This window comes from Biomphalaria glabrata, chromosome 12 (genome assembly GCF_947242115.1).
Source record: "Biomphalaria glabrata chromosome 12, xgBioGlab47.1, whole genome shotgun sequence".
NCBI lineage: Eukaryota > Metazoa > Mollusca > Gastropoda > Planorbidae > Biomphalaria > Biomphalaria glabrata.
The window spans coordinates 15,386,745-15,411,502 of record NC_074722.1 but is presented as its reverse complement, the minus strand read 5'-3'; the positions used below and the strand labels follow the sequence as shown (position 1 = coordinate 15,411,502).

Here is a 24,758-nt window from a genome sequence, read left to right as displayed (position 1 = left end):
GCTCAAGTTTTTGAACAAAATCTTAAGTCGTCTTTATCTGCATAATGATTATATTAATATGCAAAGAAATAAACAGAAATATTTTGTTCAGAATATTAATGTTTTAATCAAAACTAAATTACTTCCAAAACATAAAATGTGGATATAATTTCAAAAACAAGTAATTAAAACACACACACACACACACACGTTTCATTAGATTGACACTTTAGACTCGAGCAATGGCAGTCCAGAGCTAAGTTCACCAATGACTTTTAGTTTGATTTATTGGAGAGACATGGTTTACACAAGTACTGGACGAGTTCTGTAGACTGCGCCAGAGACTCTCCCACAAGTGTGGTTGTACCTTTAATCTTAATTCCAGAGTTGGTTGGGTCAGCAATGAACACCTAGTGAAAAAGAATTCAATCATATACTGTAATATTTGGTGTTTTCTTTTTATTTATAATAATTTTTTTATTCAATATCTATTTCAAATTACAGAACACACTCACACACACACAAACAATCCATTTAATGGATTCCTAAAAATACAAGGCATTCAGAATGTTCCACTTGGTCAATCGGCCAACATTATTGTTCATTACTTTGTTACTTTGTCAGCGCTGTGTCTTATGCAGATATGTAAAGTAAAGTTCCCCTTTCAGACCTTGCGATCTATGGGGCAGATGATGTTAAGGTCATCTGTTTCTTAGGCCAACGGTTAACGAGCAGGGTGTCGTGTAGCCAGCACAACGACCAACCGCCTTTACTTTCCCCAACTAAAGTCAGGTACCCATTAGAGTTGGGTGGACTCAGGGGCGCCCTAAAAATCCCGAAATTCATAATCCCAGTCTTCACCGGGATTCGAACCCAGCACCTCAAGTTCGGAAGCCAAGCGCTTAACCACTCGATCACCGCGCCCCACATGCAGATATGTAACACTCAAATAACGACATCCAATAACACAGGCGAAAGGGCAACAATATAAGTTAATAGACACTGATAGTGAATGTCGAACAAGAATTTAAATAACAACGAAGGGAACTGTCGAATGTGGTCAAGCTAAATCTCTACATCCATAAAAACTGCCTCTCTACAGCTTTCAGAAATATTCTGTTTACATTTCACTATTCTTCCTAAACTCAAAGACGTGTTTTTACTAGTCGCCCGTCATTGTCTCCAAGTCCAAACTTTCCCTTCTGTGAAACAAATAACTAATTGCTAATCGTGCCATGACAACTTTCATATTGATTACAAAACTTATTTTGAACCTCCTAGAACTATGTCGAGCTGATTAAATGTGATACAAGATAAATGTCAGTAGAGACAAAATTTGTTCAATCCAATCTAAGACAGTTCTTTGTTCATTAGTCAGTTCTTTATGATTTCCATTTGTAAGTATAATTTTATTTAACAAAAAATAACTTCGAGTAGTGGAGAAAGTTCTGGAGTTAATCAGTTGTCATTGGCCTGTTTTTCTGGAGATATCCAGTGCTAGCTTCTTGACATTGTTGTGCCCATCCACGCCAAAGATTAAAAACAAATCTTCCTGTAAACGTGAAGAAAGTTCCAGATACATGTCATTGCTTGAAACTGTTCGTTGTTTTATATCAGAAACTTCTGTGGTCTGTCACGATCTCGACGTTTCAAGAACGAAACCCGAAAGACAAAGAGATTGACGCGGTCTTCCGAAACAACTCGGTGAATGTTTATTAGTGGTACAACCATTGCACGTCACCATTGATATACATAAGTAACAAAAGTTTTCACTTTATCTTAACTTTAGAAAAATTGCATACATACATTTAAAAAACACTCTTAATACAACTACTAATGGATATACTTATTACGCTACTGACCGAAATGCCCTTGTCTACCAAAGTTTTCACTTGTTTTGACACTAACTCTGCAGACTTGGCACCGTCTACTACCAGGACGACAACTTTTTTAGCGTTAGGTCTGGCTCCTTGCTTGGCGGTGTAACCAGAATCAATGAGTTGCTAGACAAATAGAACATAGGGAGACACAAATTAAATTTACTTTTAACAAGCCATAGCAAACAAAGAAATTACGCTTAAAAAAATTGTTTAGTTTTCTTAATGTAAGAGGGTTTTTGATTATTAAACCACCTGGAGGAGTATTTAAACTTATAACCACTTTGGCCAAGCTCATGAAATTAGTTGACTATAGTTTGGTTAAGTTTTTACTGAAGAGTTTTTTTTTTAACTTAAACCACCTTGGCAACGCTGGTTTAAATGAAGGTTTAACATTAAAATGTCATCTCTAATAAAAATTCAAAATCAAAGCTAAACAACAATCACTAAAATTCACTCTGCCCGGAGTGGGGCGGTTTGAACCCATTGGTTCGGAAGCCTAGCGTTTATCCCTCAGCCACCGCGCCTCCACGGTCACATTCAAGGCATTTCTTATCCCCATACACTGAAGAGTTGTCCACCTTTACCCTACTTTTGATGTGCACACTACGTGCAATTCAGGATAACTCCTTTATGCTTGGCCTCCATGTGATCTTTTTCTTAGGTTATTTCCTCAATGTTGGTATTATTTTTAAAAATAAAACTTAACAGTTTGAGAATAAATGACTTAAAGTATCACTATCAAACTAAGGATAGACGATGCAGAAACTCGATGCAAATGTTTTCATGCATCAATAGTATATTATATCTAATATATTTTTAATATATCAATTACATAAATAAAAAAAAAGTAAAATAAAAGGTGAAGATTCCAATTCAGACCTTGGGATCTATAGGGCAGATGATTTAAAGTCATCTGTTTCTGTGACCCACTGTTTACAGTCATGTGGCCAGCACAACGACCAACCACCTTTACTTTTTCCCAACTAATGTCAGTTAGCCATTAGAGCTGTGCGGACTCAGAGGCGCACAAAGATCCCCAAATTAAAAATCCCAGTCCGGGATCCCTGGATTGGAAGCCAAGCACTTTATCACTCAGCCAACCCGCATTTCTTTCATGCTAAAGAATGCTCAGTGCGCTATGGTCAATTCTCTTTTGTTGACATCAGAGAGATGCTTTAGGCGCTTCGAATTTGAGCCTCATTGATTTGTAGTTAAGTGGTTTAGCAACTCAGCCCATTGAAAGAGTTCACTTGATCACACACGAATGCAGCACACTGCTATGTACAGTTTTATTACAACCTTTAGCAATGTCTCATGTGCGAATTTCGTGAGAAATGAAAGCGGAGAATTAAGCGTTTTAAACCTAGACCTATGTTTCATTCAATATCAATTTAAAAGTAAAAGATAATGTATATTAACATAAATCTACAAATACATCTAACCTGTAGCAGAGCGTAAAGCTTTCTGGTCTCATAGGGTTTCAATCGAGCTTTTATATCTTTGTCTGAATTGTAGCTCTCTAGTTTAAAGCCAGAGTCCCCAAGACAGAGATCGGCTATGAAGCCATACTAAGGTACAAACAAACAAAAATTATTTGTAAGGCGACACATAAACTTTTATACACTCATTCACTTAATCTGGGTATTTTATTTCTCAATTTTCCAGGATAAATATTTTTTAAGTAACAAAATTATAATTTTGACAAAATATGCAACACTTAAAATGGGGCTAATCCATAATTATCAAGATTTTTCGAGGATCCGGAGTACAGAATAATTATAAAATTATGAAATATTCTTTTGCGGCCTTTTTTTTAGCACTGTAACCACTGTAGTATTAAAGTGAAATCAAAATGTAAACAAAGAGATTACTGTCAATAACTGAAGTAAGAAAATATCACAGATCTATATATATTATATTTAGACTGGAAAACAAAGACACAGTCATGTATCCGATCGTTATGTTCGTAACTCTTTGTCAAGCTATAAGGAAATTCGCTCAGAATCGTGGAAAATCGCTTCTTTCTGTCTTAGAAAAGTAATGATCTTTAGTTTTAAAAGTTTATAAATAATCCAAAACCATTTTAACGATTTAAAATACAATGAGCTATAAACCACATAACTATATATTCACGGTAATCTATGATATAAAGCCATTTCTTTTTAGCTTCCACTGCATAATGTATCAACAATTCAAGATTTAAAGGATTCAAGCCTCTCCACAAAGTGTAGTAAAAAGCTATGTCTTCCCAGTTATCAGCATTGATGTCCACTGCTTTGGGGTTTGGTCGCGACCAGTTTTTATTTAAAATACTCTATCCACAATTCTTGCCACATAGGTGGCTTGTTAAACTCATTTTTTGACACGTGATTTTCAGGACATTTTAATTTCACATACATTTGGTGGTCACTCACTGAACACATGGTCAAACAATTAAAACATTTGTTTCATAACTAATTTAAAGTTTTGCGTTTGATACATTTCAACTAGTGCTACTCACTGAAAACTCACATATATTATTCTAAGACATTCTAACTCACAAACAGCCACAGTTCTTGCGCTCAGACATTCTAACTCACAAACAGCCACAGTTCTTGCCTTCAGACATTCTAACTCACCCTCAGCCACAGTTCTTGCCCTCAGACATTTTAACTCACCCTTAGCCACAGTACTTGCCCTAAGACATTCTAACTCACCCTTAGCCACAGTTCTTGCCCTCAGACATTCTAACTCACCCTCAGCCACAGTTCTTGCCTTCAGACATTTTAACTCACCCTCAGCCACAGTACTTGCCCTCAGACATTTTAACTCACCCTCAGCCGCAGTACTTGCCCTCAGACATTTTAACTCACCCTCAGCCACAGTACTTGCCATCAGACATTCTAACTCACCCTTAGCCACAGTTCTTGCCCTCAGACATTTTAACTCACCCTCAGCCACAGTACTTGCCCTCAGACATTTTAACTCACCCTCAGCCACAGTACTTGCCCTAAGACATTCTAACTCACCCTCAGCCACAGTTCTTGCCCTCAGACATTCTAACTCACCCTTAGCCACAAGACTTGCCCTCAGACATTTTAACTCACCCTCAGCCACAGTACTTGCCCTCAGACATTTTAACTCACCCTCAGTCACAGTACTTGCCCTCAGACATTTTAACTCACCCTTAGCCACAGTACTTGCCCTCAGACATTCTTACCTTAAAGAGTGAGTTCCCATATTGAGTAGAAACAGTCGCCAGAATAAATTCATTGGTCCAAATGGTTTTCCCAATGCCCATGTCAGAAGTACTAAATACAAAGTAAATGTCCAGCGGATTCTTCGATGTACAGACGTCTAGACAAATAAATAACATGAAACATTGAATGGGCCAGTTGCAACTTGCAACAGTTAAACAGAGTCACAAATCATTTTTTTTTGTTTTTACATTTTTAGGCATAGCAAACAAGTTTTTTTGAAAATTATTAATACTTCCCTATTTTATTTGTAGAATTTATAGTTCTTATATTATTTAATTCATAATCACTTTTATTTTAGAAGCCTCGTGATGGTACAAGTTAAAAAATAAACGAAAACAATAAATATGGCATGCGCTCTGGGCTGTGGATGGTCTCGATAATTCTGATTCGAACTCTACAATCGACCATTCTTTATTGTGCCACGTAAGGTTTGGGGATAGGATGTAATTATCTAAAGTAATTGGAAGAAATATTCGAAACATTTTGAACACACACTTCAGAGGCTGCAGCCGAAAGGTCTCTCCATGCGATATATTGGCGAAGCAAGATTCCTCCGTTCCAGAAAACTCACGGGTTGAGTGTGAGTGTGTTCAACGAGCTAGTAATTCTTTTTCCAACGATTGAGCACTTTTTTCCTGCGCCAATGGCTATGTTATTTTCAGCTCTTTTTGTGATAAGATGACCATTTCTTTTTCGTAATAAATAATATTTCTCAATATTGTAATTAAGTAAACTGCGTGCAAAACATGAACTATTTGAAACATAACAAAACCAAAAATCTGATTGTCTTTCCTCTAGTAAAATGTTACAGATGTTCCTTCAGATGTTTTCATCCGAGCCTAATCCTTATACAGGAAGGTGGGGGAGGATGGTGGACAGAGTTCCAACCCGGCACATACCACTAGACCAGTCAGCTTTGCCCAATTCCTATAATATAACATCAAGAGTTCTCTTACTTGGATCATCTCTTGGATAATCTGGTGGAACAGAAGTTTGTTCAATTTCTGAAATGTAAAAAAAAATAAATAAATAAAAATAAAATACAATAATAAAAATTAAATAAAATTTCACATAAATGAAAAGCAAAAAAACAACACCACTAACCATTTCGTGTTGAACAAGAAAAACATTTAAATACTTTTTTTTTTATTAAAAAGACAATACCTCCTTTAGACAACGTAGAGAGCGATATTTTTTCTCTTAGTAACTACTGTATGTTTAATTATGAAACAATGAAGCATTTTTTTACCCATCCTCCCCCCCCCCCCCTCGATCCTTGAGAAATAACCTTATGTGAATGAATATACCTACTACATTTTATATTATTCCAATGATAGGACTTTACATCTAGACTTGATAGATGAACACAGTCTAGTTATCTTTAACTTGAAAACGACTATGGAGTTAAATGGTGACTGTAGAAACAAACTGTCCAAACACAAAGCAATGTCTTGAATTTGGGTCAATTACAATGTTTCGTTGTTATGTTTGGTTATATTAGAAACTCGTGTACCGTCAGGATAAGAAGACAGACGTTCAGAACATACAGAACTGGCTACTTACTAACACCTGTTCAGGGCATACAGAACTGGCTACTTACTGTCACATGTTCAGGGCATACAGAACTGGCTACTTACTGACACCTGTTCAGGGCATACAGAACTGGCTACTTACTGTCACATGTTCAGGGCATACAGAACTGGCTACTTACTGACACCTGTTCAGGGCATACAGAACTGGCTACTTACTGTCACATGTTCAGGGCATACAGAACTGGCTACTTACAGTCACATGTTCAGGGCATACAGAACTGGCTACTTACTCTCACATGTTCAGGGCATACAGAACTGGCTACTTACTGTCACATGTTAAGGGCATACAGAACTGGCTACTTACTGACACCTGTTCAGAGCATACAGAACTGGCTACTTACTGTCACATGTTCAGGGCATACAGAACTGGCTACTTACTGTCACACGTTCAGGGCATACAGAACTAGCTACTTACTGTCACACATTCAGGGCATACAGAACTGGCTACTTACTGTCACATGTTCAGGGCATACAGAACTGGCTACTTACTGACACCTGTTCAGGGCATACAGAACTGGCTACTTACTGACAGATGTTCAGGGCATACAGAACTGGCTACTTACTGACACATGTTCAGGGCATACAGAACTGGCTACTTACTGACACACGTTCAGGGCATACAGAACTGGCTACTTACTGTCACATGTTCAGGGCATACAGAACTGGCTACTTACTGTCACACGTTCAGGGCATATAGAACTGGCTACTTACTGACACACGTTCAGAGCATACAGAACTGGCTACTTACTGACAAATGTTCAGGGCATACAGAACTGGCTACTTACTGTCACATGTTCAGGGCATACAGAACTGGCTACTTACTGACACCTGTTCAGGGCATACAGAACTGGCTACTTACTGACACATGTTCAGGGCATACAGAACTGGCTACTTACTGTCACACATTCAGGGCATACAGAACTGGCTACTTACTGTCACATGTTCAGGGCATACAGAACTGGCCACTTACTGTCACATGTTCAGGGCATACAGAACTGGCTACTTACTGTCACATGTTCAGGGCATACAGAACTGGCTACTTACTGTCACATGTTCAGGGCATACAGAACTGGCTACTTACTGACACCTGTTCAGGGCATACAGAACTGGCTACTTACTGACACCTGTTCAGGGCATACAGAACTGGCTACTTACTGTCACATGTTCAGGGCATACAGAACTGGCTATTTACTGTCACACGTTCAGGGCATACAGAACTGGCTACTTACTGACACATGTTTAGGGCATACAGAACTGGCTACTTACTGACACCTGTTCAGGGCATACAGAACTTGCTACTTACTGACACCTGTTCAGGGCATACAGAACTTGCTACTTACTGACACCTGTTCAGGGCATACAGAACTGGCTACTTACTGTCACATGTTCAGGGCATACAGAACTGGCTACTTACTGATAAATATTCAGGGCATACAGAACTGGCTACTTTCTGACACCTGTTCAGGGCATACAGAACTGGCTACTTACTGTCACATGTTCAGGGCATACAGAACTGGCTACTTACTGACACCTGTTCAGGGCATACAGAACTGGCTACTTACTGTCACATGTTCAGGGCATACAGAACTGGCTACTTACTGTCACATGTTCAGGGCATACAGAACTGGCTACTTACTGTCACATGTTCAGGGCATACAGAACTGGCTACTTACTGACACCTGTTCAGGGCATACAGAACTGGCTACTTACTGACACATGTTCAGGGCATACAGAGCTGGCTACTTACTGATAAATATTCAGGGCATACAGAACTGGCTACTTACTGACACCTGTTCAGGGCATACAGAACTGGCTACTAACTGTCACATGTTCAGGGCATACAGAACTGGCTACTTACTGATAAATATTCAGGGCATACAGAACTGGCTACTTTCTGACACATGTTCAGGGCATACAGAACTGGCTACTTACTGACACCTGTTCAGGGCATACAGAACTGGCTACTTACTGTCACATGTTCAGGGCATACAGAACTGGCTACTTACTGTCACATGTTCAGGGCATACAGAACTGGCTACTTACTGACACCTGTTCAGGGCATACAGAACTGGCTACTTACAGTCACATGTTCAGGGCATACAGATCTGTCTACTTACTGTCACATGTTCAGGGCATACAGAACTGGCTACTTACTGTCACACGTTCAGGGCATACAGAACTGGCTACTTACTGACAGATGTTCAGGGCATACAGAACTGGCTACTTACTGACACATGTTCAGGGCATACAGAACTGGCTACTTACTGTCACACATTCAGGGCATACAGAACTGGCTACTTACTGTCACATGTTCAGGGCATACAGAACTGGCTACTTACTGACACCTGTTCAGGGCATACAGAACTGGCTACTTACTGACAGATGTTCAGGGCATACAGAACTGGCTACTTACTGTCACATGTTCAGGGCATACAGAACTTGCTACTTACTGTCACACATTCAGGGCATACAGAACTGGCTACTTACTGTCACATGTTCAGGGCATACAAAACTGGCTACTTACTGACACCTGTTCAGGGCATACAGAACTTGCTACTTACTGACACCTGTTCAGGGCATACAGAACTGGCTACTTACTGACACATGTTCAGGGCATACAGAACTGGCTACTTACTGTCACATGTTCAGGGCATACAGAACTGGTTATTTACTGTCACACGTTCAGGGCATATAGAACTGGCTACTTACTGACACACGTTCAGAGCATACAGAACTGGCTACTTACTGACAAATGTTCAGGGCATACAGAACTGGCTACTTACTGTCACATGTTCAGGGCATACAGAACTGGCTACTTACTGTCACATGTTCAGGGCATACAGAACTGGCTACTTACTGACAAATGTTCAGGGCATACAGAACTGGCTACTTACTGTCACATGTTCAGGGCATACAGAACTGGCTACTTACTGACACACGTTCAGAGCATACAGAACTGGCTACTTACTGACAAATGTTCAGGGCATACAGAACTGGCTACTTACTGTCACATGTTCAGGGCATACAGAACTGGCTACTTACTGTCACACGTTCAGGGCATATAGAACTGGCTACTTACTGACACACGTTCAGAGCATACAGAACTGGCTACTTACTGACAAATGTTCAGGGCATACAGAACTGGCTACTTACTGTCACATGTTCAGGGCATACAGAACTGGCTACTTACTGTCACATGTTCAGGGCATACAGAGCTGGCTACTTGCTGTCCCATGTGTAGGGCATACAGAACTGGCTACTTACTGTCACATGTTCAGGGCATACAGAACTGGCTACTTACTGTCACATGTTCAGGGCATACAGAGCTGGCTACTTGCTGTCCCATGTGTAGGGCATACAGAACTGGCTACTTACTGTCACATGTTCAGGGCATACAGAACTGGCTACTTACTGTCACATGTTTTTTTGAACAGACTTTTGATGATACTGTTCAGCTTGTCGTAGTTGTCAGCTTTGGAGACTCTGGACGTGTCACCGGCAATATTAAGTAGCTCTTCCCGGCTGACGTTAACACCAACTCCAACCGCAAACATAATGATGCCACTAGCTCTGGCAGCCCCAGCTTCTGCAGCTGTGAAGTTCTTTCTACAAAGTAGAATTAAGATGGACATCTTATCTTATCTTTTAAAATACAGACGTTACTTCAAAAAGAGGAAGAGTGGTTGTTGAGCGATAAAGCGCTTGGCTTTAGAACCGGGGGTCCCGGGTTCGAATCCTGATGAAGACTGGGATTTTTAATGTCGGGATCTTTGTGCGCCTCTGAGCCAAACCAACTTGACATTAGTTGGGGAAAAGTAAAGGCGGTTGGTTGTTGTGCTGGGCACATGACACCCTCGTTAACCGTAGGCCACAGAAACAGATGACCTTAACATCATCTGCCCCATAGATCACAAAGGCTCAAAGGGAAACTTTACTTTACTTAAAAAAAGAAGATGATTGCGTCCTACGCGTCATGCATGTGGTTATGCATGTTAACCAGTGTCTTAAATTCTACCATATAAAAACATAACAGCTAATTAACTAAGCTATGATCAAAATAAATTATTAATCATCTTTGAAAGATGCCTGTGTGTGTTTTTGGTAAAAAATGTCAATAATTAATAAAAATTAGATACATGTTCTAAAAGCTATTTCCTCACATAATTTGTAAAATAGATTTGTCGTATAATAAATGTGTGAATTACTAAACGCAAATTGACTCGGACATTGAATACAACCTTAGGTTTTACGAAACAATATTAGACTAGGGCCAGGTTCGCAACCAAAAAATGAGTATAACAATTAACATAGTTTTAATGTCACACTACCGCATACTTAATAAATAAATCTGCACTCCAAAGCTGTCAGAAGATAAGTTATTTTCTTAATGATTCATAGATTTAAGTTTCGTTCAAACTATTAATACATTACATTTATATCGATATCAAGATCTGGGCTCTATTTAATCAGTAAGATTGTTAAAAAGTGTGTAATGATGATCGGACAAATCTGAGCGTGTTAAACGTAGTGCGTTTTTTTTTAAATTTACAACTAAAGAGAAGTGCGTATCAAATTTCTTAAAAAACAAAACACAAATATTTGAATTAGTATTTCATTCCATGAGTTAGTTAATAAAAGGAAAATGTTTTTATGATGGGCCATTAATACTTTTTCCATTATGACTTTAGATGCAATTTTTTGTACAAATGCGTGAATCTATGAATAAAGCTTGAATTATTAATGAAGAAGTCTGTAACTTTAAAAAAAAAAAAAAAAAAAAAAAACTTACCTCCTCTGAAGTTTTTCATTTAAAAGTTGTGTATATTTATACAAATCTGCTTGCACAGGTAATTTGACAAGTAAAAATAGTTCACTTTAGTCAAAGACAAAAGTAGTCATTGCACCAGAACTTTGAAAGGTAAAAAATAATGACGATGTCTAATTTTCATTTTCTTTTCTATTTTCTGATATCTAAACTAGACAGACAAATGGAAGAACAGACAGAAAGACCACATAAAAATATTCTCCTTTAGGGGCCGATAAAAATGAATATCTGCCATAACTTACTTCTGAGAATTCCCGTCTGTTATTACCAGGCCAATCTTGGTGACTCCTGGTCTGACCACTGCATCACTCATTTGGACCTCACGCATGTACTTGATGCCCTCTCCGGTGTCAGTGGATTGGCCTTGTTTGTGAGATATCCTCCCTATAGCACTGATGACGTCTTCTTTAGTGGAGTAAGTATTTAAGTTAAAAGAAACCTAAAATGTACAAGATACCATTATACTCATTTTAAAACAACATAGTAATGTGAATTTATTTCATTTTGATAAACATTACAAGTACACTTTTCAAAAAAATATTTTGTGAAAAATACAAATATGACGATGAAATCAGATTTTTTATATTGTTTTTGTATAAGTATATGCCGTTCAGACATTTTATTGCTGTAGTTGTTAAAAAATATCTAAAAACATAAATATATAACAGATTTTGAGTTATAATCCCCACAACCCTGTCCCTTAATATAAAGTAAAGTTACATTTTCACCCTTCTTTCTGCTTCTGTAGTGTATGGCATCTGCAATCCGAGACCCTTCCTTTATGCACTCTCTCCATGTAGATCTATCCAGTGCTACTTTTCCAGCTGCTAGTGTCGATTTTGAAGAGCTTCACGTCGCGTTTGCATACATCCGTATAACGTAAAAGTGGGCGACCAGCGGCTCTCCTGCCTTCTATTAGATCTCCATACAGAATGCCTTGTGGAAGTCGACCTACTGGCATTCTACTAACGTGGCCAAGCCATGCCAAGTCATCTGCTGCTGATAACACAGCGGATGTCCTGGCACCCTGCTCTTTGTAGCACTTCCTGATTGGTTATCTTATCTTGCCACCTTATTTTAAAGATCCACCTTAGGCATTGGAGGTGAATGACATTCAGCTTTTTTTCCTGCCATGAGTAGGTTGACCATGTTTCACTTCCGTATAGTAAAGTGCTTATCACACAGGTCCGGTGGAGTAAGGCTTTAGTATTGTTAGTCAGCAATATGTTGCCCCACACTATTTTCTGCAACCGTGACATGGTGGCCATTGCTCTGGCTATCCTGTTGTTAATGTCTTTATTCAGAAGAGCATCGTTGGATATGATTGAGACAAGATAGCAAAAATGGTCAATAATTTCTAGTGGTTGGCCATTAATGGTTACTTATTTGTGTTCTGAACTAGTATCTTGATATTGCTTTGTCTAATATTTAAGCCTAACGTCTGGCAAGCAGCGGAAAGTTTGTCAACCAGGGACGGAAGCTGAATACCAGAATCAGCCACAATAGCTGCATCATCAGCATACAGGAGTTCCCTGATGAGTAACTTCCTAACCTTGGATTTCGCCTGCAGTCTTAATACATTAAATTGTCTTCCAGAGGATCTTGTATGGAGAAACACACCTTTATTTATGTCGTTGTACGCATGATGCAGTAGACAGGAGAAAAATATGCCAAACAGAGTAGGTGCGAGCACACATCCCTGTTTAACGCCACTGCTAACCACAAAAGGTGCTGAATGGGCTCCTTGACTTTGACAGTACATTTTGTTTCCTCATGAAAACACTCAATAAACTTCAGTAGTTTGGAAGGGCAACCTATTTTCCTCAGGAGTTTGAAAAGACCACTTCTGTTGACCATGTCAAAGGCTTTAGTCAGATCAACAAAAACAATGTAACGGGGTCTGTCTCTCTCTCTGGATTTCTCCTGCAGTAGTCGTAGAGAAGATATCATGTCTATACATACATGCATACATACATACAACATACAAACATACATACATACATACACACACACATACATACATACGCCTTACTTTCTGCTTTATATTATAAGATATCCCTGACGGACTAACTAATTATAACTGATTCGCCAACTTGCGGTGGACAAACAAAATACGAAAATTCAACCATTTACTACTTTCAGTATCCTTAGAAAAACCATATGGAAAAACTAATCAGCTTTCACTATTTAAAAAGTAGCATTTAAATTTACGAAAAAAAAAAGATTCTTTATTCACAATCTAGACCCAACTTTTTTTTTAGCCAAAACTTCAAAAAGTACACGATAAAACCATGGAACTAAAGGAACAATAATTTTAAAACAGGTCTTTGCACATCCTGTCTGCGCATCCTGCACTGTATTTAACATAATTTATTTTGACAAAGAAGGATTTTAAGCCTCGACCACCAGGAATTTAGCCCTGTGGATTAGTAACTTTCTTTAGCTCTTTGTGTACGAGATTCTTCAAAACTTCCTCCATTCGCGGACGAGCTGATAGACTCTCATTTAGTGGAGTCAATCATCACGAAATAATGTTAGTTTTGATCATTTCTTTCTAAATATATGTTTTCAGGGATTTTGACGTTGGGTTTTTCTACTAAATCTGGTGCTATTTTATGTAGTACTTTCAGATAACCCTACTGCTCCGCATTAAGTGGAACTATCTCGATAAAACAAAACAAAAAAATTCACATGTTCCGCCGTTCCTCATTAGCACTTTAGTTCCTCAAAATCGGAATTCCGATAAAAAATTGTCGTTATTTTGTATTAATATTAAACGAAAATGCTGAATGAAAAACTCATTTATTGTTTAAATTTCCTCCCAGTATTCCTCCCAGTGCTAATGCTTCGTTTATTCAATGACAAAGGTCAAAGGTCATAGGTAATCATCCCAAAATATTTTTTTTTCGACATGATTCTAGCACTTTGATTTCTATGAATAGAATACAATTTAATAAGGACAAGGATTGAATCTAGAGCCTATTTGATCTTGTCTAGACATAGCTTCAAGTTGATCTAGATCTATCTATAAATTTAAATCTACTCTAAACGGCGATAGATCTAAATCTACGCAAGATCCAGTAACTCGTTGATTTCAGCTAAATGTAGATATTAGATTATTTCACGAGAACTTGTCTTATCTTCTTATCTTATATAATACAGACGTTACTTTAAAAAAGAAGATGATTACGTCCTACGCGTCAAGCATTTAGTCATGCATATTAACCAATGACTTAAATTCTGCCAAATCACTTGTTTTCCTGGCTAGCTCAGGCAACCCGTTCCATGCTCTAATAGCACTAGGGAAGAAGGAGTATTTGTACAAATTTGTCCTAGCATATGGGACGAGGAATGTGCCTTTATCTTTGTGTCTTTCAGAGTATTTTATTAGATTTTGTTTTTGTATTTGAAGATTATGGTTCAGTGTTTTATGTATGATTGCTACTTTACTTTTGAGCCTTCTGTACTGAAGGCTTTCTAAATTTAGTGATTTTACTAAAGGTGTTTCTCTAGTCAAATGTGAATATTCGTTTGTTATGAGTCTCACTGCTCTATTTTGTGTCTGTTTCAGTTTCTTAATGTTTTCTTGAGTTGAGGGGTCCCAAACGGAGGATGCATATTCTATTATTGGCCTAACCAAGGTTAAATAACATTATAGTTTTATGTTCTTTTTTGATTTATAGAAATTTCTTTTAATAAATCCTAATGCTTTGTTTGATTTTTTTATAGTTTCATCTATATGTGGATTCCATGATAGTTTTTCATGTATTATAACACCTAGGTATTTTGATAAATGAAAAACTTGCACAACATAGAAAGTAAAGTTCCCCTTTTAGAGCTTGCAATCTATAGGGCAGATGATTTAAAGGTCATGTTTTTCTGTAGCCAACGGTTAACGAGGGTATCATATGGCCAGCGGACTTAGAGGTGCCTAAAGATCCCGAAATTAAAAATCCAAGGATTCGAACCCGGGAGCCCCAGTTCAGAAGCCAAGCGCATTACCGCTCAGCCACAGCGTAAAAACTATAGTTTCCTATTATAATCCATCTAATGTATAATAAATAATAATAAATAAATAATAAATAAAATAAATATTACAATTAAAAGATAATAATTAAGTTAACTTTGTTGGTCAGGCTTGTGTTCTGTACCATCAGTTATTATGGAAGTCAAGTATTGATATTTTAAAACTTGCATAATAGTATTGAATTATGTGTGCATGCACATTATCATTTTTTTTAAAGATTCTGTGGTGCTTTATGGTTCTTATTATTTTTTTGTTATTCATCAGTTATAATTGTTATTCTCGTGTTGCTTAATCTTTTTATTGTTGGCCTCCTTCAGTCGTAGAGCGACTATGGTTTATCTCAAACACTTTTTCATATGATTATGGAGCCTTATTATGGAGAGACACTCCAGTCCACATTTATCGCAGGTTAAAGTGGCTTTCGCTTTAGTGGTAGAGGAGCCGGCCATTTTTCATATGCCACGCTTTTCTTCCCGAGCTGAGGCCCATGTTTTTTTCGCTGTCCATAGCTTTCTTGGTCACCATCTCTCTCTAAGTAGTGCGGTTTAGGGCTATCTCTTCCCAATGCTCAGTATCAATGTTCACTGTTTTGAGGTATCGTTTTGATAACGGAAGTGGTTTTCTTGAGCCAGACGCGAGTTGCCCGTAGAGAATGACTTTCGGGATGCGATTGTTCTCCAGCAGGCGAACATGTCTGAGCCAGCGCAGGCGGCGTTGTCTGAGGACTATAAAGATGTTGGGGAGATCCGTTCGCGCGAGGATCTCAGTATTTCGCGCTCTCTCTTGCCATATGGTTTTCAAGATCCTTCGGACGTAGCGCTAGTAGAATGAGTTTAGTTTTCTCTTTTGTTTTGTGTAGGTAGTCCACGTATAGTAGCGTACTCATAACGCATGCCCTGTAGACCTCCATTTAGGTCGCTGTAGTGAGCTTCTGGTTTTTTCCCAACTCCTCTTCTAGAGACGACAGGTCATCTTGAATTGTAGATTCAAGGTAGCAGAATTTATTTATTTACGGCTTCCAGCTTGTTATCGTCATTGAGGATGGAGGTTGGTGCCATTGCAGGTGGTCCCATAACATTTGTTTTCCTCGTGCTAATGATTAGGCCATACTCTTTTCAGGCCAGAGATTAGTGACTGAAGTTCCTCTTGTTAGTGTGCCGCTACCTCTGCATCTTCTGCGAATAGCGTATCTCTTACAAGGTGGTTCGGGTCTTAGTTTTGGCCCTCAGTCTGACAATATTTCGTCACCTATAAAATGCTTCCAGCAGTCCCCGTCTCAAATAGCATCTGACAACCAGCCCAACTTATGGTTTTCATTAACGTACCCTGTCATCTAAATGGCAAATATACTTTTCAATTGCAAATGTTACATGTATCTCAACGAGTTAATATATTCTTGAATATTCATTAAAGATAAAGCAATTAAACAAACAACATAATTGATCTAGTGGAGTACTTTCAATGTGTACACTGCTATAGTATATATGAATATATCAATGATTCATTTATTTATTAGTAATTAATGAGTAGCTGCAACGGACAATTGAAGAGCTACCTCCCTTGAAAAGATTTATTATTATTCTATCCCAAGCTTCCCGCAGTACGGTGGGTAATGGCGGCGGGCAGGGTTTGAAGACGGGACTATTGAGATCATCGTTGGAGAGTCCAGAGCGTATACCATATGGTCAGGAAGGATATAAATGCTATCTATGTTTCTGCTTCTTTTTTTTTTTTTTTTAAGAGCCTGTTTATGTTACTTTGGTCATAAACCCGGGCGCAATGAGCCCTTTGCGCCAGGGTTGTTACGTCACTGTGGTTACGACTATGGTAAGTACATAATTACTTCCATAATTGTACTCTGGTCGGTTTAATCAGGTCTTGGCGACTGAGCGGCTTGGCTTCTGATTCTCGGTTTCTATTATCGGTGAAGGTTGGGATTTTAAATTTAAAGTCGCCTCTGAGTTAACTAGACTCTAATGGGTGACATTACTAGGAGAAATTAAAGGCGGTTGATCGATGAGCTGGCTGCATGACACTCTCGTCCGTCAATGACACCACTTATAGGAAGTTTCTTTCTGGAATGCTTTTGGATTGTTGTTTTCTATTTAGAATATTTAAATAAGCACAATAGAAAAATAGGTTAAAACCAAAAAAAACAACAACAAAACAAAGCTTATATAAAGTGTATCAATTATTTTGATCAGCCGTGCAGTCGGATTCGTAATAAGCCTCAATCTTTAAATGTGACTAATTCAGCTTATACCACCACTTCGGTTAAGTACTGTTTCTTTCCCTTGCTTGAGATACCAAAAAAAAAGTAATTATTACCAATAGTTAATTTTTTAATCGGTTATTTTGTAATTTTTTTTATTCCTGTGTTTTCAGGTAAAAGAAATAATTGTGCAACATTTCAGCTTGATCCAAGATTGGGTGTCGGAGAAATAACGTGTACAAACTTTTGGCAAGACAGACAGACAGACAGACATAGTTGATATAAGCTTTGTGAAAAAAAATCTCTTACATCTGTATAAACACCTTGAGCATACGGTATGATGGCGACCCTCACGTTCTTTGGGCCTATATCAAACTCTTGGAGGTAGTCTTGAAGAAACTTGATGCCTTTCAGGAAGTCCTTGTCTTCAATGGAGACAGAGGAGTCTAGGACAATACCGAGCTCAAGCTCTTGATGGCTGCAGGCTAACAAGAAGAGTTAAATTTATCGATTGTTTGGACGTTTTGAAGTGTTAAAATTTAAAAAAAATGTGCCAAGTTGTGAAACAAAATAAAAATGAAGCCTATTTGTCGAAATGTGTGATTGTCAGTAAACTTCAGATTGCGTCTCTGGGCAGATGGCATAGAGGCAGCCTGATATTGTGTACCATGCCAGCCACCATCCTTTGGGAGTTTGGGCTAGGATGCAATGATCTTCATTTCTGAAGGAACATAAAAAAAATGTACAACAAGCATCTCTCGATGCAAAGAAAATAGGTTAAAATAGTTCAAAAAACATTTGCCGAGAATGCATTTTTCTGCAGATGTGAATTTGTATGTTTTGTGTCTCTACAAAAAAGGCATACTATATTTCTACAGTTTTCGACAATTTCCTACACGTGACAATATTCTACACGTGACAATATTCTACACGTGACAATACACGTGACATCAATGCGGTTATAGAATGAATAAATACAATACAAAAACTTGATCGGACTGTCCACAACTCAAAACTAAAATATACACGCCTCTGAATCTATTATTCACATTGATGGGACTGTCCACAACTTAAAACTAAACTATACACGCCTCTAAATCTATTATTCACATTGTTCGGACTGTCCACAACTCAAAACTAAAATATACAAGCCTCTGAATCTATTATTCACTTTGATGGGACTGTCTACGACTCAAAACTAAAATATACACGCCTCTGAATCTATTATTCACATTGAAGGGACTGTCCACAACTTAAAACTAAAATATACACGCCTCTGAATCTATTATTCACATTGATGGAACTGTCTACGACTCAAAACTAAAATATACACGCCTCTGAATCTATTATTCACATTGTTTTTTATTAGGCTTACACGCCGAGGAGAGGTGGATGAGTGGTAAAGCGCTCGGCTTCCAAAACTGGGTCCCGGGTTCGATTCCTGGTGAAGACTGGGATTTTTAATTTTTGGATCTTTGGGCGCCCCTGAGTCCACCCAGCTCTAATGAGTACTTGAAATTAGTAGGGGAAAGTAAAGGCGGTTGGTCATTGTGCTGGCCACAGTTAACGGTTAACGGTAGGTCACAGAAACAAATGATCACCAGTTCTGGAAGGAGAACTTAACAATACACATTGCCTACGCTTGTTGGTTTGTTGCCAGGCTTTATTATTGTTGTTTATTTAGGACGGTACATTCATTCCATTTCTTGTATTTGATGTTTCATTACACCGCTTATATTGATTTGTCCTTTTTTGTTTCTTGGATGTCCAAATGTTTGCAATTGATTTTTTCGACCACTATAATGATTATCTTATTGATCTAAAGCAGTGGTTCCCAAACTTTTTTGTCTCGTAGACCCCTTGCCATGGTTTCTGATTTTCGGTAGACCCCCTGCTTAAATTATATTGCATTTTTGCAAATTCATCAACATTTTTAAAACTTATTTCTAAATGTAGTGAGTCTCAGATGGAAAAAGTAATTTAAAGCTGCATTTGAAGTTATTCAGATGTCATTTTTATTGATAAAATTTAAATTTAAACCAATTAAAATAACAAAATATATATTTCTGTAATCATCAAACACACTGGAAATGTTAGGGGTTTTTATTTGTAGGCTCATCATCCGTTGCTACAGATGTTTCATATAGGAATTTGTTGTTATATAAAGTAGTCTTTGAAACATTAAATATTAATTAATTAATTTGCTTTAGGGATTATTGTAAACGTTTTCACAAACAGCAGTTTCTCTTGTATTGCTTGATCTTTCATGTGTGGCTCAAATATTGGGTCCGCAGAACTGTTTTCACCAACAGGTGAGTAACTGGCACCTAAACCAGTAAGCCTTGGACAGGCGGGACTCAGTAGCCTTGGCTTTCTACCCACCTAGCAGAAGGATATCTGAATTGAAACCTCTGCTGTCTTGCAACTATAAACATGGGTTTTGTGAGTCAACCCTGAGGAAAAATAAGGAGCCAGCAACCCTTGGGCAGTTTGCAGCAAACAGCGCTACATCCTGTCAGGGACTGCTAGACCGCTGATCCCAAACTGTTTATGTCGTTTGAAAAGAATTACATGAAGCTTTGAAGACTAAGACTAAGACTAAGACTGCTTTATTGATCCTTACGGAAATGTGTTGTGATTACAAGGACTCTTTTCTCATATAAAGACAACACCGATATTCCCTTGAACTGTATTGTTGAAAGAAATTCGTTTAATAGTATCAGATGTAGATTTGTGTAAAACAGTTTTTAAAACTATTTCAACGGCAGGTAAAATCAAGGTTTTACCTAAAGTGTTTTCCGTCTTTGACTATAAATAAAGAGATATTGTAAGTCGTTCACAAACCATCATCTTCTCTTTATGATGTCGAAGAGAGATTTTGTGGGTCTATTCTGAACTTATCTTTTTCAAACTTTTATCTTGTTATCAGGGTGGCATCGTCTCAAATTATCCTCCAGCGTAATTAGTTTCATATCATCATAAAAAGGCATTTAGGCAACCGCTTGTTTGACAAGGAAGGAATGAATCCCAATTTTAAATAATCAACGGTGTACAATCTACATTTATTTTTGTTAAACATAACTTACATATAGACAAAATTAAGATATTTAAATAAGTATTGAAATTAAATACAAACATATTTCGTTTGAATAGAAGGATAAATATTTAAAAGATTAACTAAGGTACAGATCATATATCAGTGTAGGAAATAATTACATTAATGGGAGTGAAAATTTAAGTCACAAATGAAATCCATTATTGTAGACCCCCATGGACATCTCATAGACCCCCAATTTATTATTTCACTTTCGTAGACCCCTTGGAAGTCTTCGTGGACCCCTGGGGGTCTATATAGACCACTTTGGGAATCACTGATCTAAAGGGTCAATATCTTATTCAAAGCCTCATTAAAAAAACAATTTCGTAAATAATAATAATAATAATAAAATCCTTAGTTAGGTGCGTTATGGATTCATGTCAACCTTGCAGTTTACGCGATAATATGAAAAACTACTTATTAATTGTTGTTTTAAATTATGTTCCACTTATATGCATATTAAATAGATTTTTTTCTATTTGAAAAAAAGTAAATACTTTTTTTGTGAAATGTAGTAGTTAGTATGTGCAAAAATTTATTTATTTTTTTTTACAAAAATCTAATAGCGTTTGCATAAATGTGTTACAAGGTCTGTGTGAGAAGTCATAGCTACGCCAACCCTCTTCAACTCACTGGACATATCCTGTCAACTACGCTGCCCACGGCGGATCAGCTCTGCCCGCAGTAACCTTGTGCCCACGGTAGCCGGCCACCCGCCCTACTGTGCCCACTACAGATATCAGAACTTTGGATTGAGACTCTACAAGAACTGAATCACCGGCGTCCCTCTATCCGCTAGAGTGCCACCTCCAGCTGCAGAACCTCAAGCCAGGACACAGCCAGCTGCGACATCAACAGGAAGACCAGCTAAGTCAGAGGACAAAGTGACATACTCTCTTATTAATTGCAAGAGTGATGATTAAATCTACTATTATTTAGAGATAGATGCAAACCCTCCCCCTTTTTATTCTTATATGTATATTTATGTAAATAAATATTCTTCATTTTTAACTTTTGTATCTATCTTTCATTGCTTGTCTCGTTGCGTGTCTGCTCCCGATTCATATGCTGATAGGTTGGTGTGTGATAGCTTTAAAAATAATCATCCCCTAGACATTAAACGCGCCAAACACACGTCACATTTCCCCACCTGTCACATCCACACAAAACTAATAGCGTCTTTTCCCCTTTTGGGGCCGCTAAAAAAATCATTAAATGTCAATGTAAAGATAACATCATAGTCTAGAGGCGGACTGGCCCATGACTTGATTGCATATGAAATGCATAAAACTGAACGCATGTATGCAAACATGTTTTTTTAAAATACAAAGCTTATATCAACTCACTCTGTCTGTCTGGTAAAAAAATGTCTACATGTTATTCCTTCCACACCCATTCTCTGATCAAGTTGAAACTTGGCACAATTATTCATTGATATAGACAAGACATGGATCATTACAAAAAAGTAACCATTTAGACAATTAGTAACTGGTAATTTATGCCCACAGAGCCTCTGCGCATATGGCCAGTCCGCCCTTGTCATAGACATAGACATTATGTACATTAATCATTTATAAAGAAAACTTATAATAAAATTTGCTATTTAACCTTTTCTGTATCCCTGTTTTCACAAATAGCTTTTCCTCTATACAAAAAGTCATTGACTTAGATTACTTTATGTGTATCAAACATAGAACTACAAAAAAACTAAACTAATAAATAGTACAAATATCTACATATTCTATGGATATAATGCATCTATCCAAAACGCATTAAAAAGTAGGAACACAAAGAGTTTATTATGGATTTCACTAGCTCCTACTAAACACATCCTACACTTCTTAAACGTGTTCTACTGTTTAGAGTATTTCAATGGAAGCTTGTTTAAAAAACAAAACAAACAATTATTAATATTCCAAGAAGTTGGTGAATCGGAACTAATTCCCATTAACATACTTTTTAGTTTTTAACCGGTGGAATAAGAACGGCCTGCCCTCTTTCTCTTTCTTTCTCTCTCTCTGTGTCTCTCTTTCTACTTTTCTCTTTCTCTCTCTCCTTTTCTCTCTCTGTCTGTGGATCATCCTTTTCGATGTTTCTTCACCCTGCGCATAGACTTTTGACTTGACGTGGAACGACTCATTTTAAAACTCACCACTCCCCCGACACAGATACACACACACACTATTTTCTATCATAAATTTAAGTTTCCCTTTTACTTCTTCCCCCTCCCCCCTCAACAAAACATTCTTTGTACAATCTCTGACGTTTCTTCGGATTATAAATATATTATCGAAATACATTTAATGTCGCCTTTCTGACCGGGGCCCTACCCCATCCCTTCACTTTCAAAACTTTGAAAATTTTAGAGTCCCCCTAAAACGTTTTTAAAAGATACCTTTAATCCTCCTCCTCCTCATCATCATCATCATCATCCAACTCCATTTGATTCCGGACTTCAGAGGTTCAAATCCTCTCTTGCTAAAACCCTAGACAGAAACCCTGTGGTTTCCGAGACGAGACATCAGCATTACTGGACCGACCTCTCCACACCCACCTTTCAAAATACGTCTTTTTTGTGTGTGCATTTTCTATGTGTGTGTGTGTGTGTGGCCCATTTTGTGAAATAGCAAAAATAAAATGCAAAAGGTTTAATTCAAGGTTTGCGTTTTTTTTTTTAAATTGTGGAGTTCAGAGCTAAAGACTGCACAATAATTATCATTGACCATTTCAAAACCTAGTTTATTAAGTCTTCTTTTTTTTTTTTTTTTGCTCTTTGTAAATGTTCTTCCCTCTCTCTTTTTTTTTTTGCTATGTAAATAAAGTATCCTGACACTAACAACAATGAAATAATATTGTCGCTAAGGAGATGAATACTTTAATTTACGAAATAAATAGTAAAGTATTTTTAATATCAGACACACTTACATTTTGTTGCCAATATGCCCTGCAAAATAAAACAAAAATTCATACAGGACTCTTAATCTTTCCTGATAAGTTGTATTCCCTACGTTTTTAAAAGCAATATTCTAATTGAAGAAAAAAAAAGTTTCTAACAAATAGAATTAGGATTCTATCTATCTATCTATCTATCTATCTATCTATCTATCTATCTATCTATCTATCTATCTATCTATCTATCTATCTATCTATCTATCTATCTATCTATCTATCTATCTATTTATCTATCTGTCTCTTACCTGTGTTAATGACAGGCTAATGACTAGCAGCCAAAGCATCTTGTAAAGGTCACTTAACTAATTTATTCTTTACTTTAAAGCTAGACTATTTCAGGCAAGCTTGAGCTGCGTTTACTTCAGGACTAGACCACACTTGGATTTAGTGGACCTTTTTATAGTCCTGCCATTGAGACGAGACTTAATATTTGTGTGTGTATGTATGCATGTATGTATGTGGGTGTGTAGGATGTGAACATATGAAATCTCGAGGGAAAAAAGTTTTAAAGGGTTTTACAAGCTAGTGTTTTGACATTTTGCCTTTTGGTTACAATGACACATCATTAAATCATTATGTGTAATTGAATAAACTTGCAGTATGAATCAACACTTTTACGACGCCCAGTAATATTTCTTTTTTAGTTCCCTATATTCAAAGATAAAAATGAGATCTTTAATGTTGGCTTCCGGACGATATATTGTGAGGCAATTAGTAACGCAGATTGCAGTTAGAATAAAGGAGGAAAAAAATGGGCTATTACGCAGCTGCGAGACTTGATAGTGCACTAGTCCCGCGAGTTCTGACATTTGGTAATTAATTAAGTTTAACTTTATAAACTTGATCGAGTATAAAGACACACACACACGCACACACACACACACGCACAAACGAACGAAGAGAAAATGAGACATTCACATTTAAGTCAATGTGTGTGTGTACATGTACTGGGAGA

At 37.5% G+C, this 24,758-nt stretch overlaps 1 protein-coding gene across 1 annotated transcript; it reads right to left on the bottom strand.

The window, feature by feature from the left end:
- Positions 1 to 219: 219 nt before the first annotated feature.
- On the bottom strand, positions 220 to 24,206 carry LOC106074501 (cartilage matrix protein-like). The gene is made up of 10 exons (XM_056007278.1): positions 24,049 to 24,206; positions 23,777 to 23,795; positions 18,064 to 18,239; positions 11,758 to 11,954; positions 10,103 to 10,296; positions 6,055 to 6,102; positions 5,059 to 5,195; positions 3,302 to 3,427; positions 1,842 to 1,982; positions 220 to 389 (listed from the first exon to the last, which is right to left on the bottom strand). The coding sequence occupies exons 1-10, from the start codon at positions 24,085 to 24,087 to the stop codon at positions 255 to 257; spliced, it is 1,212 nt and encodes a 403-aa protein (XP_055863253.1). The 5' UTR covers positions 24,088 to 24,206; the 3' UTR covers positions 220 to 254.
- Positions 24,207 to 24,758: the final 552 nt, after the last annotated feature.